The following is a 17,487-nucleotide window of genomic DNA, read 5'->3' as shown; positions in this document are numbered from 1 at the left end:
AGTGCTAAGTGCTGTGAGAAAAGTAAGAAGAGTTCATTAAAAAGAAGCCTACTCATCTAATCCCGCCCTGGGTAGGAGAGTGGAGGAGTAGATTATGGAAGACTTTCTGAAAGAGAGACCTGTCCTAGTTACATTGTAGACAACATAAAGTATGATGCAATTAAGCATCTTTTGGATTCCATGTATTTTTAAAGTGTGAAAAATTAAAATAATTCAGATTAGTTTAAAAAAATCCATCTAACGCATTTATTGGCACCCAATACTTTGTATTAGGCACTGTGGTAGGCCCAGAAGATGTAATGATAAGCAAAATCAGAAATTATTTCTTACCTCATGGACTTTAGAATGTCATGGGGAGACTGACATGAATCAGATTATTGACTGCGTGTAAGGCTGTACAGAAGAGAATGGTTCCCTTCACTTCTGCTTTCAGGATCACTTCTTACAGCAGTGGTTCATTAAGTGTGCCTCTCACCCCCAAGTCTAGCTATATCAGCTGGGGGGATCACTTGAGCCCAGGAATTTGAAGCTATAGTGAGTTAGAATGGCATCATTGCACCCCAGCATGGGTGACACAGGGAGACCCTGGCTCTGAAAAAAAAATTATTTGTATGTTCTTAATAATTAATAAGCTATAACTGGTTATTTAAGGTTAGAATTTCATTTAATACCCATTTACTACATTCTAAATATGTAACCAAGAACTAGAAGGTAGTTCTGATGTTATTTTTTTCCATGATTTGAGATTGATTTCTGTAATTTTTATTTGGTTCAACCAAATAGAGTGTGCAGGGGAAACAGTTTTATTGAGACAAGATTTGGCTCTTTCGCCCAGCCTGGAGTGCAGTGGTGCTATCTCAGCTCACTGCAACCTCTGCTGCCTGGGCTCAAGCCATCCTCCTACCTTAGCCTCCCAAGTAGCTGAGACTACAGGCGCACACCACCACACCCGGCTAATTTATGTATTTTTTGTAGAGATGGGATATTACCAGATTGCCCAGGTTGGTCTTGAACTTGCAAGCTCAAGATCAGCCTACCTCAGCCTCTCATAGAGCTGGGATTACAGGTGTGAGCCACTGTGCCTGGCTGAGCCTTATCTTCAAAACACTCTCTCCTCAGAGAGAACTTCATTTCTAGGAATTACAGCTTTTTGGGGAAAATACTCTTGATAACTTCAAAGAAAAAGTTAAAAATAACAATTTTGTGATAACATTTTTGCGGCAATAAGACATTGGCCACTCTTAGAAGAAAAGATGTAGGGGTGATTGTCGTTAATTATAACTTAATTGTACTTTTAAAAATAACGTATGTAATTGGATTGTTTATAACTCAAAGGATAAATGCTTGAGGGGATGACTATCCCATTCTCTATGATGTGCTTGTTTTACATTGCATGCCTGTATTGGAACATCTCTTGTACCCCATAAATATATACACCTACTGAGTACCCTTAAAAAATAAAAGATAAAGATGAGGATGATGAGAAAATACACTCTTCATAATGTATATTCCTATTAGCAATTTTTTTTTTTTTGAGATGGAGTCTCACTCTGTCACCCACGCTAGAGTGCAATGGCATGGTCTCGGCTCACTGCAGACTTCTATTAGCAATTTAAATGTATTTTTAGTTATATGAAAAATTGCTCAGAGTGGCTGACACAGTGGCTTAGGCCTGTAGTTCCAGCACTTTGGGAAGCCGAGGCAGGAGGATTGCTTGAGTTCAGGAGTTCAAAACCAGCCTGGGCGACATGGTGTAACCCCGTCTCTACAAAAAAAATACAAAAATTAGCTGGGTGTGGTGGCACATACTTGTAGTTCCAGCTACTCAGGAGGCTGAGGTGGGAGGATTGCTTGAGCCCAGGGAGGTCAAGGCTGCAGTGAGCCATAATTGTGCCACATTGCCCCCCAGCCTGAATGACAGAGCAAGAACATGTCTCAAAAAAGAAAAAAAAAGATTACTCCAAGTGAAAACCTGGCAATTTTCTGAGCCTGGAATTCTCCACTAGCACTTATCTATATTAGGTATATTGATTTTTTTTTAAATTTGTAGCTTTTGTTTATATGTACAAACTTGATTTATGGAGTATTTTTTGAGTGGATGAATACATTGTCTGAAAAGTTTTACAAACAAAATTGTGGAACAGCATTGTTTTTCAAATCTTTATTGTTTATGGCTTTTGTCAGATGACAGCTATAAAATTACTAAAGAATCACCATAATAGATTAGGATTAAAAATTTAAAGGTATGGCGGGGTGCAGTTGCTCACGCTTATAATCCTATCACTTTGGGAGGCCAGGGCAGGCGGATCACAATGTCAGGCGTTTGAGACCAGCCTGACCAACACAGTGAAACCCTGTCACTACTAAAAATAGAAAAATTAGCTGTGTGTGGTGGCGAGTGCCTGTAATCCCAGCTACTCAGGAGGCTGAGGCAGGAGAATCGCTTGAACCTGGGAGACGGAGGTTGCAGTGAGCCTAGATTGCACCATTCCACTCCAGCCTGGGCAACAGAGCTAGATTCCATTTCAAAAAAAAAAAAGTTTAAAGATACTTTTGTTACTGACAAGGTAAAACTAATCTTTTAGAAGTAAAGCTCATTTTAATTTTTTTTTTTTCGAGATAGAGTTTCGCTCTTGTTGCCTGCTGGAGTGCAATGGTGGGACCTTGGCTCACCACAACCTCTGCCACCTGGGTTCAAGCGATTCTCCTGCCTCAGCCTCCCGAGTAGCTGGGATTACAGGCATGCACTACTATGCCCGACTGACTTTGTATTTTTAGTAGAGATGGGATTTCTCCATGTTGGTCAAGCTGGTCTTGAACTCCTGACCTCAGCCTCCCAAAGTGTTGCGATTACAGGTGTGAGCCACTGCACCTGGCTTCAATTTTTGAATAGAGCTCATTTTAGTTTTTAAAATGAGGAACCTGCAGCAGTTCTCACAAGAATTTAGAAATAGTCATACATTTTGACAACTCTTTTGACAGTTATGTAAAACACCTTATCAAGAATAATAAAAGCAAAATGTATTAATTAAATATATTTACATAAAATGAGCAAAAGCATTCTTTTACAGTTGTAAGATTTTTTTGTTTTTGTTTTGAGATGGAGTCTCGCTTTGTCATTTGGACTGGGGTGCAATGGCATGATCTCGGCTCACTGCAACCTCCGCCTCCAGATTCAAGCAATTCTCCTGCCTTAGCCTCCTTCGTATTTTTAGTAGAGACAGGGTTTCACCGTGTTAGACTGGTGTTGAACTCCTGACCTCGTGATCTGCCGCCTTGGCCTCCCAGAGTGCTGGGATTACAGGTGTGATCCACTGTGCTTGGCCTTACAGTTGTAAGTTTCTATAGCTTTCACCAGAGAATGTAGTCAAAATATTAATGGTGAAAATCTAGTGTGTTTTTTTTTTTTTTTTTTGAGACAGAGTTTCGGTCTGTCACCAGGCGCCAGGCTGGAGTGCAGTGGCGCGAGCTCAGCTAACTGCAACCTCTGCCTCCTGGGTTCAAGCAATGCTTCTGCCTCAGCCTCTCAAGTAGCTGGGACTACAGGCACGCACCACCACGCCCAGCTAATTTTTTTTTTTTTTAAGTAAAGACAGGGTTTCACCATGTTGGCCAGGACGGTCTCAATCTCTTGACCTTGTGATCCACCTGCCTTGGCCTCCCAAAGTGCTGGGATTACCAGTGTGAGCCATTGCACCTGGCCTAGTTTTTTTTTTTGATTGAAAAAGTTTTTTAAATACTTTTCTAGACTCCAACTGACACCATATCTAGTATGGTTTTGACTTTAATTTTTATTTTGATTGTTGGAAACTGGTTTATAACATCAGGAAAAAATCTACACTGAGACAATGGATTACTCAGCAAGGCTGGTTTACTTCCTGCAGGAAGGGTGCAACTCCCTGGCAGTCTTGCCACGAGAGCACACCTGAACAAGGGAGACAGGGACATTTAGAACTTTCATAACCTGACGCAGTTGCCCTAATGCTATGTCCAGTTTCCATTGGCTAGAACTGGATCTCACGTTCTATGCTTCATCTGATTGGCTAAAAACTTGGAGATTTTCTAAAGAGGTAAAGGCAGAGGAGAACAAAGCAAAAGAGGAAGTAACTTGAGGAATGCTTAGAGAAGCGATAACATTTCGAAATAAGGAAGGCGGGGGGACTAAGCTATCACCTAAGACTTGCCTGAGCTTGTCCAGGCATGTCAGGGCAAATATCTAGGTTAAAGTGTAAGAACTCAAGAACATGGTATGCACTTATTTCTTTATTATGACTAACAGCTACTTTGAGATTATTAGCAAAAGCTTTAAAGTAAACTAACCTTTGAAGAAACTGTTGTTTATTCGTAATGAACTAGGAGGAAAGCTTTGAAGAGGAACCTTTTATTTATTCTTATTTCCTACAATAATAATTTAGAAAGAAGAACCTAATAAATTTTTAAAGTAAAAGACAATATTACTCTGGACAAGGCAGAGAATGGAGAGGACTGCACTACAAAGAAGAATTACTAGTTGAGTGTGGTGGCTTACCCCTGTAATCCCAGTGCTTCGGGAGACTGAGATGGGTGGATTACTTAAGGCCAGGAGTTTGAGACAAGCCTGGGCAACATAGTGAGACTGTTTCTACAACAACAAAAAAATTAGCTAGGTATGGTGGTGTGTGCCTGTATTCTTAGCTGCTTGGGAGGCTGAGGCAGGAGGATCATTTGAGTCCAGGAGTTCCAGGCTGCAGTGAGCTACTGAGACCAACGTGGCCATAGAGACACCCACCCAGGCAGCGCTGAAGGAATTGAGAAGCAGATACCCAGATAGAACAGCAAAGTGGGTCTATCCAGGGGGGCAACAGCCTTCAGAGCTTAGAGTCTCAGAGGCTGACAGCATTCTGGGCTGAGGGCCCCAAGCAGACTCTGACCCACGCATTTATTCTCTCTGAACAGGTGATTGTTATTAACAAACAGATGTGGGCCGGGCGCGGTGGCTCACGCCTATAATCCCAGCACTTTGGGAGGCCGAGGCGGGTGGATCACGAGGTCAAGAGATCGAGACCATCCTGGTCAACAAGGTGAAACCCCGTCTCTACTAAAAAATACAAAAATTGGCTGGGCATGGTGGCACACGCCTGTAGTCCCAGCTACTCGGGAGGCTGAGGCAGGAGAATTGCTTGAACCCAGGAGGCGGAGGTTGCGGTGAGCCGAGATTGCGCCATTGCACTCCAGCCTGGGTAACAAGAGCAAAAACTCCGTCTCAAAAAAAAAAAAAAAAAAACAGATGTTTGGTATTTTCTCATAACGCAAAAATATGCTAAGTAGGCAGCTGGTGCCTACTTAACCACTGATCACAGACAAACTAAAAAGTATTCTCCACAAGGGAGCCACAGGGGCAGGGGCAGATGTCCCGTGCTTAAAGAATTGTTTTAACTTGTGTATCTTATTTATATATTGTCCTGCCACTTTAGAATGTCCAAGTAGTTTTCTGCTTGGGGCGGGGGGCGGCGGTGTCAGGTTTCCCTTGCCATCATTCTTCTTAGCAGACAATATATTTTATCACACTCAGCATTTCTCAGCAATCATATAGGTAGCATTTCTCAACAGTGAGCGATTATTACAATTAAGAGTAAGCTCTTTATTTTAGGTAAGTTTTTGTGTTTATATGATGTAAAGTTATATGATTAGAGACGTTTACCTAAGTTTGTAATTTAGTAAATCAAGTAAAATCAAAGGTGGTACATTTTAATTCCATGCAGTTTGCTTTTGCTGGCAGAAGGACTCTAATTTTATTCATATTATTAATCTTTGTTTAGAAACAGTTCTGAATTTAAGGTGTATAGGGCAAAGTGAATTGTAAAAAAATCAGATTTTTTCATAAAATCACTTTTGTTGTTGTTGTTGAGACAGGGTATCACTCTGTTGCTGAGGCTGGAATGCAAGGGTATCATGTTGGCTCACTGCATACAACCTCTGCCTGATGGTCTCAAGCGATCCTCCCACCTCAGCCTCCTAAGTAGCTGGGACTACAGGCGTGCCCTACAATGGCCAGCTAATTTTTGTTTTCTTTGTAGAGGCAGGTTTCGCCATGTTGCCCAGGCTGGTCTTGAACTCCTGGACTCAAGTAATTTGCCCACCTCACCCTGCCAAAGTGCTGGGATTAGAGACGTGAAACACCTTGCCTGGCCAAAATCAGTTATTTCTAATATAGAAATAATTTAATAAGATGCATTATTTTCATTTGTTTATAGTTTGTGCTGTGTGCTAAATTTAATGTTTCTTAATGTAATTGTTCCTTCTATAGGACAAAATGGGTTCTAATTGACTTCAGTGTTCTATCACTTTTTTTTTTAGTTTTGAGACGGACTTTCACTCTTGTTACCTAAGCTGGAGTGTAATGGTGCGTTCTCAGCTCACTGTAATAACCTTCGCCTCCTGGGTTCAAGCGATTATCCTGCCTCAGCCTCTCCAGTTGGTGGGATTATAGGTGTGTGCCACCACGCCTGGCTAATTTTTTGTATTTTTAGTAGAAACAGGGATTTACCATGTTAGCCAGGCTGGTCTTGAACTCCAGACCTCAGGTGATCTACCTGCCTCGACCTCCCAAATTGCTGGGATTACAGGCATGAGCCACTGCGTCCGGCCTCAACATCATTATTATTTTTTCGAGACGGAGTCTTGCTGTCACCCAGGCTGGAGTGCAGTGGTGCAATCTTGGCTTACTGCAACCTCCGCCTCCTGGGTTCAACTGATTCTCCTGCCTCAGCCTCCCCAGTAGGTGGGATTACAGGTGCCTGTCACCACGCATGGCTAATTTTTGTATTTTTAGTAGAGATGGGGTTTCACCACGTTGGTCAGGCTAGTCTCAACTCAGCCTCAGGTGATCCACCTGCCTGACCTCCCAAAGTGTTGGGATTACAGGCGTGAGCCACCATGCCTGGCCAAAGTTGGAATTCTTGTGTTTTTTAAAATTCAGTTTCCGGGCCAGGCGCGGTGGCTCACGCCTGTAATCCCAGCACTTTGGGAGGCCGAGGCGGGTGGATCACAAAGTGAAGAGATCGAGACCATCCTGGTCAACACGGTGAAACCGCGTCTCTACTAAAAATACAAAAAATGAGCTGGGCATGGTGGCGCGTGCCTGTAATCCCAGCTACTCAGGAGGCTGAGGCAGGAGAATTGCCTGAACCCAGGAGGCGGAGGTTGCGGTGAGCCGAGATCGCGCCATTGCACTCCAGCCTGGGTAACAAGAGTGAAACTCCGTCTCAAAAAAATAAATAAATAAATAAATAAAAAATTCAGTTTCCTTTTATGTTAATTGTGATATATTCAATTGCAAGTTTTAGTTTTCTATTGAAACTCTTAAAGGAATGTGAAACGACCTTTACTTCTAAAATTCTTTGGTTTGGTGCTGTATTATCATAATTACATTAGAATTCCGTTGATGAGCATTTTACTATTTACCTAATGGGCTGTAACTTCTTCTCATACAGCTTTTTTTTTTTTTTAATTATTTCTTTAGTTTTTAGAACAAGTTTAAAATATTTTTTTAATGTCTAACCATAAAAAAATGGTTTTTCCACTTTAAATAACAGATTTTTCTTTCTTTTAACCCGATAGTGTGCTTGCCTAAACTGGATTTGAAGCAATTTAAACTACTGAAGATCTGCCACTTTATAATATCACAATTGGAAAGAAGCAGATTTTCAAATAATGGAAGAGTCTAAGACCTTAAAAAGTGAAAATCATGAACCAAAGAAGAATGTTATTTGTGAAGAAAGCAAAGCAGTTCAAGTTATAGCTAATCAAATGTTGAAAGCTAGAAATGATAAATCCATAAAAGAAATTGGGAACAGCTCTCCAAATAGGAATAGTAGTAAAAAAAATAAGCAAAATGATATGTGTATAGAAAAAACAGAAGTTAAATCATGTAAAGTAAATGCTGCCAACCTTCCTGGTCCTAAAGATTTGGGGGTAGTCCTTCGAGATCAAAGTCATTGCAAAGCAAAAAAATTTCCTAATTCTCCGGTGAAAGCCGAAAAGGCACCCATTTCACAGGCAAAATTAGAAAAGGCAACCAGTTTACAGGCAAAAGCAGAAAAATCACCAAAGTCACCTAATTCAGTGAAAGCAGAAAAAGCAACCAGTTCTCAGATGAAATCAGAAAAGGCACTGAGTTCACCAGCAGAAGCAGAAAAGGGACCCAGTTTACTGTTGAAAGACATGAGACAGAAGACAGAATTACAACAGATTGGGAAAAAAATTCCAAGCTGCTTTACTTCTGTGGACAAAGTGAATATTGAAGCTGTAGAGGGAGGAAAATTTGCTCTGCAAAACTCACCACAATCTCAGAAACAACAAACATGTACAGATAATACTGGTGATTCTGATGATAGTGCTTCAGGAATTGAAGATGTATCGGACGATTTGAGTAAGTACAAATTAGATTATTCCATAAGTCATTTTTTGGAGGGATTTTTTGTATATTAATATTCCTTAGATCGTCCCTGGTTTAACCATTTTAATTACAAGAAGTCATGGTTGTACATAATTTTTAGCACTTCTTTTTTTCCCCCATATGAAAGCATTCAAATTAATGCTATTTGAATTAATGGTTTCTTATTAGATTGATCCTTGGTGAAACTAAAAAAAGCCTTTTCATTTATTATCATAGGTACAAAGACTGAGCAAATAATAATTTAGCGTCTTTAGTTGATACAGATGTGCTCGTACACATACACAGTCTGTTTAACTGGTCTTGATAATGTATTGCTCATTCACTTACCAAATATGTATGTATTGAGTTCTTTTTCTTATATATATATGTATCTCAAGCATTTGTTTACAGTGGAAAACCAAAACAAAACATACCACAGCCCTAAGCCTCAAGGAAGCTTCCAGTCTGATGAGGTGAAACAGATAAACAATGATTTTCAGTGCCAAAAACATAATTAGAGTTCAGAGAGCACATGATTAAATAGTGAGATGTAGACTTTAGGCTGAGAAAATGGGTTATATAAATTGTGAGATTGAGTATTACTGAGACTTAGTATGGCTGGAGCAGAAAGTTGAGGTTAAGAATGGCAAAAGATGCAGCTGAAAAGGAACACAGGAATATCAGGACCTTCTAAGCCATGCCAGAAAGTTTGGACTTTATCATGAGTATTTTCAGAAGCTGCTGGAGAGGTTTTTTTTGTTGCTGTTTTTTTCTTGAGATGGAGTCTTGCTTTGTCACCCAGGATGGAGTACAGTGGCACAATCTTGGCTTACTGCAACCACTGCCTCCTGGTTTCAAGCAATTCTCCTGCCTCAGCCTCCTGAGTAGCTGGGACTACAGGAGCCTGCCACCACGCCCAGCTAATTTTTGTAATTTTAGTAGAGAAGCGGTTTCACCATATTGGCCAGGCTAGTTTCAAACTCCTGACCTTGTGATCTGCCCACCTTGGCCTCCCAGAGTGCTGGGATTACAGGCGTGAAAGAATTCGAAGTAAAGTAATGCTATGATCAGATTTTTTTTTTGATATGGAGTCTTGCTCTGTTGCCCAGGCTGGAGTGCAGTGGAACAGTCGTGGCTCACTGCAACCTCCACTTCCCAGGCTCAAGCGATTCTCCTACCTTAGCCTCCTGAGTAGCTGGGATTATAGGCACTTGCCACCACGCCTGGCTGATTTTTTTTTTTTTAGACAGTCTCGCTCTGTTATCAGGCTGGAGTACAGTGGCGCAGTCTTGGCTCACTGTAACCTCCACCTCCTGGGTTCAAGCAATTCTCCTGCCTTAGCCTCCCGACTAGCTAGGACTACAGGTGCTTGCCACCACACCCGGCTCATTTTTGTATTTTTAGTAGAGACAGGGTTTTACCATGTTGGCCAGGATGATCTCGATCCCTTGACCTCATGATCCACCCACCTCTGCTTCCCAAAGTGTTGGGATTACAGGTGTGAGCCACTGTGTCTGGCCCAATACCTGGCTAATTTTTGTATTTTTATTAGAGACAGAGTTTCACCATGTTGGCCAGGCTGGTCCAAACTCCTGATCTCAGGTGATCTGCCTGCCTTGGCCTCCCAAAGTGCTGGGATTACAGGCATGAGCCACTGAGCCAGGCCTATGATCAGATTTAAAAAAAAATCATTTTGAGTATTATGCAGGAAATTCTTTGATAGGAACAGGACTGGAAGCAAAGATTGATTAGAACACTTAAGAGTTTACTTGTGGACTGTTGTAAATTCATTTTGTTGTGGGATCCTGATTTTAGTTTTAATTGTTTAGAAATGTTGTCTGTTTTGAGTAACTTTAATCCTGATTTTGTTTAAATAATTTCTTTTGTAATCTTTTTTTCTAGTGTTTTCATGGCTGAAAGAATACAGTCTTATCTTGATGTAGAAATAAAAAGAACCTATTTCTGAATCATTATCTGCCACACATTGAGAAACACTGATAAATAATTCAGAAATAGCGTCTTTTTGTTTCTTGTGGTACACAGATGATCGTATATTGACAGATTAAAAAAAAATTTAATAGAGTTGACTTCATGTGTCTCAGTCTCGTAATTGTATAATAAGGCTGAGGATAAGGCCAAATTTAAAAACTAAGTTAGTTTAGAGACAGAATCAAGTAAGTGATAATACTGGTAATGTTTATTTATGGGAAAATCTAAGCAATGGTATCTGAATGATTGAAGTTTGGGAAATAGTGCTGGTTGGGTTTGGTTTGGTTTGGTTTGGTTTTTGAGATGGGTTTTGCTCTGTCACCCAGGCTGGAGTGCAGTGGTGCAGTCTTGGCTCACTGCAGCCTCTATCTCCTGGGTTCAAGGGATCCTCCTACATCTGCTGGGACTACAGGTTTATGCCACCATGCCGAACTAATTTTGTATTTTTAGTAGAGACTGGGTTTCACCAAGTTGGCCAAGCTGGTCTTGAACTCCTGGCCTCAAGTGATACCCCCACCTTGACCTCCCAAAGTGCTGGGATTACAGGCATGAGCCACTGCATCTGGCAAGGAAATAGTGGTGTTTAAGGTCACTTAATTGGATGCGGTGGCTCATTCCTGTAATCCCAGCACTTTGAGAAGCTGAAGCCCTTGGATCAACTGAGGTCAGGAGGTTGAGACCAGCCTGGCCAACATGGTGAAATCCCCAACTCTGCTAAAAATGCAAAAATCAGCTGGGTGTGGTGGCACATGCCTGTCATCTCAGCTACTCGGGAGGCTAAGGCAGGAGAATTAGTTGAACCCAGGAGGCGGAGGTTGCAGTGAGCCAGGATTGCGCCATTGCACTCCAGCCTGAGTGACAGAGTGAGACTTGGTCTCAAAAAAAAGAAAGACTTAATTAAAGATTTTGTTATTTGAATTAGTGAAAAACCTGATTTAAAGATTATTTATTTATTTGAGACAGTCTCACTCTGTCGTCCAGGCTGGAGTGCAGTGGTGTGATCTTGGCTCACTGCAACCTCTGCTTCCTGGGTTCAAGGAATTCTCCTGCCTTAGCCTTTCAAGTAGCTGGGACTACAGGCGGCCGCCACCACACCCGGCTAATTTTTATATTTTTAGTAGAGATGGTGTTTCGCTGTGTTGGCCAGGCTGACCTCAGACTCCTCACCTCAGGTGATCTGCCCGCCTTGACCTCCCAAAGTGCTGAGATTACAGGTGTGAGCCACCACCCTGGCCAAAAAAAAAGTTTTTTTTAAAAGGCAACAAAAAACTGAGTTGACATAGTGAGATAGTTATGAATATGGGTTCTCGTGTGAAATTGCATGAGTTTTGAATTCCAGCTTCTTAATAACTTTTTAACCTTTGATAAACTGTTTATGCCTGAAAAATATGTTTCCTCATTTTTAAAAAACTGGAGATGCTGCTGCCTATGTCATAAAGATTAAGTGAAATAATCCAGTAGAGTGTTTCATGTAGTCCCGGACACAGTAGCCATGCAATGGCAGTGACTATCACTTATTGTATTGCCCCAATTGCAGTTTTCATTTGTTAACATGGAGACCAAGTTGAACTAGTTTTAGGAAGCTAGCTTAAGGAAGCTAGTAGACCAAGTAGAAGTTCTTTTGGGAAACTTGGTTTAACAAATTAATAAGAATGATTTGTAGTATACAGTCATTTTTCATAAGTTAGTGCTTCTCATGTTTTAAAGAATTCTTTTTTTATATTTTTTGAGACAGAGTCTCGCTCTGTCACCCCAGCTGGAGTGCAGTGGCACAGTCTTGGCTCACCACAACCTCTGCCTCCTAGGTTCAAGCAGTTCTCTGCCTCAGCCTCCCGAGTAGCTGGGATTACAGGCACCTACCACCACACTTGGCTAATTTTTGTGTTTTAGTAGAGATGGAGTTTCACCATCTTGGCCAGGCTGGTCTTAAACTCCTGACCTTGTGATCCACCCACCTCAGCCTCTCATAGTGCTGGGATTACAGGCGCGAGCCACCCTGCCCAGCCAAAGAATTCTCTTTAAATTAATGTATAATATGATATGTATAATATTTGCCTTGAAGTCTTTTTTTTTTTGAGATAGAGTTTTGCTTTGTCGCCAGGCTAGAGTGCAGTGTCACAATCTCGGCTCACTGCAACCTCCTCTGACTCCTTGGTTCAAGCAATTCTCCTGCCTCAGCCTCCCAAGTAGCTGGGATTACAGGCACATGCCATCATGCCCAACTAATTTTTGTGTTTTTAGAAGAGACGGGGTTTCACCATGTTGGCCTAGATGGTCTTGATTTCCGGACCTTGTGATCTGCCCGCCTCAGCCTCCCAAAGTGCTGGGATTACAGGTGTGAACCACCTCGCCCAGCCTTGAAGTCATGTTTGCACATAATTGTTTAGCACTTCTTTTTTTCCCATCCAAATTAATAATATTTGAATTAATGGTTTCATATTAGATTGATTCTTGTTGAAATAAATACAGTAAAACCTTTAGATCATTATCTCTCTTTTTTTTTTTTTTGAGACGAAGTCTCACTCAGGCTGGAGTGCAGTGGCATGATCTTTGCTCACTGCAGTCTCGGCTCCTGGGTTCAAGCGATTCTCCTGCCTCATTCTCCTTAGTAGCTGGGATTAGAGGTGGGTGCCACCACACCTGGCTAATTTTGTATAGTAGAGATGGGGTTTCACCATGTTGTTCAGGCTAGTCTGAAACTCCTGACCTCATGATCTGCCTGCCTCAGCCTCCCAAAGTACTGAGATTATAGGCATGAGCCACTGTGCCTGGCTGTCTTTTTGTGTTTTTTTGAGACAGAGTCGCTCTGTTGCTCAGGCTGAAGTGCAGTGACACCATCACAGCTCACCGCAACTTCCGCCTCCTGGGCTCAAGTGATTCTTGTGCCTCAGCCTCCTGAGTAGCTGGGATTACCGGCATGCGCTGCTACACTCTGCTAATTTTTGTATTTTTAGTAGAGGTGAGGTTTCACTGTGAAGGGCAGGCTGGTCTTGAACTCCTGACCTCAAGCGATTCGCCCGCCTGGGCCTCCCAAAGTGCTAGGATGATAGGGATGAGCTACCACACCTGGCTAGATTATTATCTATTTGGACTTTGATTAATCTCAGTCTTCTCTATTAGGCCTAACTTTAGCTCCCACGTAGCACTTACATCATTTTGCTTTTTGCCATTCATTCATTTATTCAATAAATTTTTGTGTTTTTTTTTGATGTTACTACATGCCAGGAACTGAACTAATCATTAGGAATATAGAAATGATGGAATGGATAATTCCACCCTTATGGAGTTAATATTCTAGTGGGGTGAAACAGATAACAAATACAATAAATATGAAAAATATTTAGTAAGTTAAGTAAGGTGGTTTTAAATCCTTTGAGAAAAATGAAATAGGAAAGATACAGGAAATTATGCTACTATCGGTAGCAGTGTAGCTAAGTTTTCAATGAGAAAGTGACATTACAGCAAATACTTGAAGGAAAGAGGTGAATGAGCCAGGTGAATATTTCAGGAGAGCATTCTTGATTTTGGTTTCTCAAACTTTAATATGCATATGAATTGTTTGGAAATCATGTTAAAATGCAGAGTCTTGGGCCTCATTTCCAGAGTTTTTTTGCTTCAGAAAGCCTAGGATAAGGCCTTAGAAATTGGATTTCTAATAAGCTCCCAAGTGATGCTGATGCTACTGGTCAAGATTATGCTTTTGAGCAGCATGCACCAACTCATCTTACTTCACTTTTATCACCCTTCATTGTGTTTTTAGTATACCAACCAGAATGATCCTGTTAAAATAAGTCAGATCACATTACTATTGTTTAGAATGTTTCCCATCAGGGTAAAAGCTCGTGTTTTTACAGTGGCTGGTAGAGCCTTACACGATCTGTGACACTCCCCTATTTCTCTGCCTTGCCCTCATTTGTTTACTTCTCACCCTTTCTCTCAGCTACATCTGCATGGTTTTCTTGAATTTCCTCAACTGAGAAGGTAGATAACCGTCTGAGGACCTTTCCTTTGTATTTGCTTTTTCCTTTGCCTCAAACACTCAATCCCCAAATGTCCATATGGCTAGCTCTCTTAAACTTCCTTTGCCTTCCTTTTTTTTTTTTTTTTTTTTTTGAGATAAGGTCTCAATTGTGACACCCAGGCTGGAGTGCAGTGGCACGATCTCAGCTCACTGCAGCCTCTGCCTCCTGGGTTTAGGCAGTTCTCCTGCCTCAGCCTCCCAAGTAGTTGGGATTTGTGTGTCATAAAATTCATCCTTTTAAAGTACATAATTCTGTCGTGCTGTTGAGTCTATTTTTTTCTTTGAAAAATCTAAGTATTTAGTAATTTTTAGTGTATTCACAAAGTTGTGCTGCCATCACTATCTAATTCTGAACATTTTCATGACTCCACAAAGAAACTCCATACCCATTAGCAGTCACTATGCATTACCTCCTCCTCTTCCCCACTGATGATTATGCATCTGTTCTCTTTCTCTGTAGATGTGTCTATTTTATATAAATGAAATAATACAACATGTGGCCTGTTGTGCCTGGCTTATTTGGCTTAGCATATTTTTTTCAAGGTTAATTCATGTTATTGCATGTATTGGTACATCATTCCCTTTTATTGCCAAATAATATTCCATTATATGGATATATTACATTTTGTCCTTTCATCAGTTGATAGATAATTGGATTGTTTCCATCTTTTGATTATTCTGAATAATGCTGCTCTGAACATTTATGTAAAAGTTTTTGTGTGGATGTGTGTTTTCATTTTTTCTGGATATATATTTAGAAATGGAATTGCTATGTTGTATGCTAACTGCATATTTAATTTTTTTTGGTGATAAATACATGTAAGATTTACCATCTTAATCATTTTAAAGTTTACAGTTCAGTGGCACTAAGTACATTCACAGTGTTGTACAATCATTACTACTGGCTAATTTCAGAACTTTTTCATCATCCCAAAAGGAAACCCCATGTTCATTAAGTGTTACTCCCCATTCCCCACTTTCCCCAGTCTCTAGCAACTAATACACTTGCTATTTCTGTGTATTTGCCTATTCTAAATATTTCATAGAAATGAAGTCATATAATACGTGGTCTTCTGTGGCTTTCATTTAGTGTCATGTTTTTAAGGTTTATCCGTGTTGTAGCATGTATCAGTACTTCATTCCTTTTTAAGGCTGTTGCTATGGACTGGATTACGTTCCCTCACAAATTCGTATGTTGAAGCCCTAACCTCCAATGTAATTGTATTTGGAAACAGGGCTTTTAGGTGGTAATTAAGGTTAAATGAGGTCATAGGGTGATGTCCTAATCTGGCCTTATAAAAAGAAGAGAGAACCTCTGTCCTATAGGAAAACGCCATGTGAACAAACAGCAAGAAAGTAGCTATTTGCAACCTGAGGAGAGAGCTCTCACCAGACAGTGACCCTGCTGGAACTTTGATCTTGGACTTTTCAGTCTCCAAAACTGTGAGAAAATAAATTTCTGTTGTTCAAGCCATCTAGTCTGTAGTATTTTGTTGTGGCAGCCTGAGCTGACGAGGAATAATATTCCATTGTATACATATAACACATTTTGTTTACCCATTCATCAATAATGAATTTTTGATTTGTTTCCATCTTTGGCTATTGTGAATATTCTCTGAACATTCATGTGCAAGTTTTTGTGTGGATACAGGTTTTCAATTCTTGTTTTGTGAGAGTATTAACATGTAATGAACTAGTGTTTTGGAACACAATTTAGGATATTCTGCCTGATACTATTTTATTTTATATGTTGATTCTAGAAAATTAAAGAATTTTATTTCTGACTTTTAAAGAAGATATGTAGCTTTCTCTAATTCTTTATATTAGCAGAAACAATAGTTTTACAAGATTTGCTGATGTTGGTTGCCTGTTACCCTTTTTCATGAAAAGTAGAAATAACACTACAATTTCATCTTTTCTTACATTTTCATAATAAAATGGTTTCTAAAAAACTGAATCATTTTTCCAAATATTAGGACATAATTGCAAATTGCTTATGGTGCATCAGTGTTCCTTCAACTGTAATTTAAGAAACACTTAGGTAACCTAGCCACACTTCTGGTGTTTAAGTCCTTTTATAACATCCTTACCTGAGTTTGCCTTCCTATTCTAGAAACTCCTGTACTCTTGTGGTAGGAAATGCACCATCTCTGAAAGCATACCATTTCTTTGTTCAGAAAATAAGTGCTATTGAAAGGTATCTTGGGCCATGCGCGGTGGTTCATGCCTGTAATCCTAGCACTTTGGGAGGCCAAGGTGGGCGGATCATGAGGCCAAGAAATTGAGACCATCTTGGCCAACATGGTAAAAGCCCTTTCTCTACTAAAAATTCAAAAATTAGCCGGTCATGATGGTGGGCTCCTTTAGTCCCAGCTACTCTGGAGGCTGAGGCAGGAGAATCGCTTGAACCCAGGAGGAGGCGGAGGTTGTAATGAGCTGAGATCACACCACTTTACTCCAGCCTGGCAACAGAGCAAGACTCTGTCTCCAAAAAAAAAAAAAAAAAGGTAGGCTGTCAGGGTTCCTCTAGAGGGCATGCAGTTGGCTTTTGAGGACAGAATTTAGAGATTTGTTAATGATCTGTGAGCATTTCTTTTTGGAAATGCTTTTAGATACATTCAGATTCAGTTATTCAACATGACACAGAGTGTTAGCTCTAGTCTAGACATTATATTAAAATCTGAAGGTAAAAGTAAGACCCGGTCATTAGCATCAAGGAATCTACCTTTTAATGTAGGAGATAGATAGATGAATACAAATTCCATTACTCTGTAAATGTGAGATAATAGAGGGTAATAGAATAAGAGAATGTCAGAGTGGCTTATGAAACAAGTGGTGCTTAAGCTAAATTTTGAAGGACAGGTAAATATTATTAATTTAATTGGAGGGGCATCAATGGAGAAGGGAATAGCATATGTAAATACACTGAGACTTGAAGCAACTTTGGTGGTTCATTCTAGCACATTTAATATGAAGTGAAAAGTGTTGTGGCAAGATCTGAGGTTAGAGTTACAGGCAAGTTAGCTAGATTTTTTTTCTTTAGGTTTTGGTTTAAATGATA

General features: G+C 40.4%; 1 protein-coding gene across 7 annotated transcripts in view; it reads left to right on the top strand.

Annotated features, from left to right (window-relative positions):
* Window positions 1-17,487, top strand: part of TUT4 (terminal uridylyl transferase 4) — a 135,648-nt gene that overhangs the window by 20,353 nt on the left and 97,808 nt on the right. For all 7 annotated transcript variants that reach the window (XM_064372359.1, XM_064372358.1, XM_064372361.1 and 4 more), the window contains exon 2: window positions 7,600-8,410. In XM_064372359.1, the coding sequence (XP_064228429.1) occupies window positions 7,693-8,410 (718 nt within the window). In that variant the 5' untranslated portion in view covers window positions 7,600-7,692. The remainder of the gene's footprint in view (window positions 1-7,599; window positions 8,411-17,487) is intronic.

Source organism: Aotus nancymaae, unplaced genomic scaffold (assembly GCF_030222135.1).
Source record: "Aotus nancymaae isolate 86718 unplaced genomic scaffold, 86718_ANA_hifiasm-v0.15.2.pri h1tg000007l, whole genome shotgun sequence".
Lineage (NCBI taxonomy): Eukaryota > Metazoa > Chordata > Mammalia > Primates > Aotidae > Aotus > Aotus nancymaae.
Note: the sequence above shows the minus strand (reverse complement) of the source record. Positions and strands in the feature narration are given on the sequence as shown.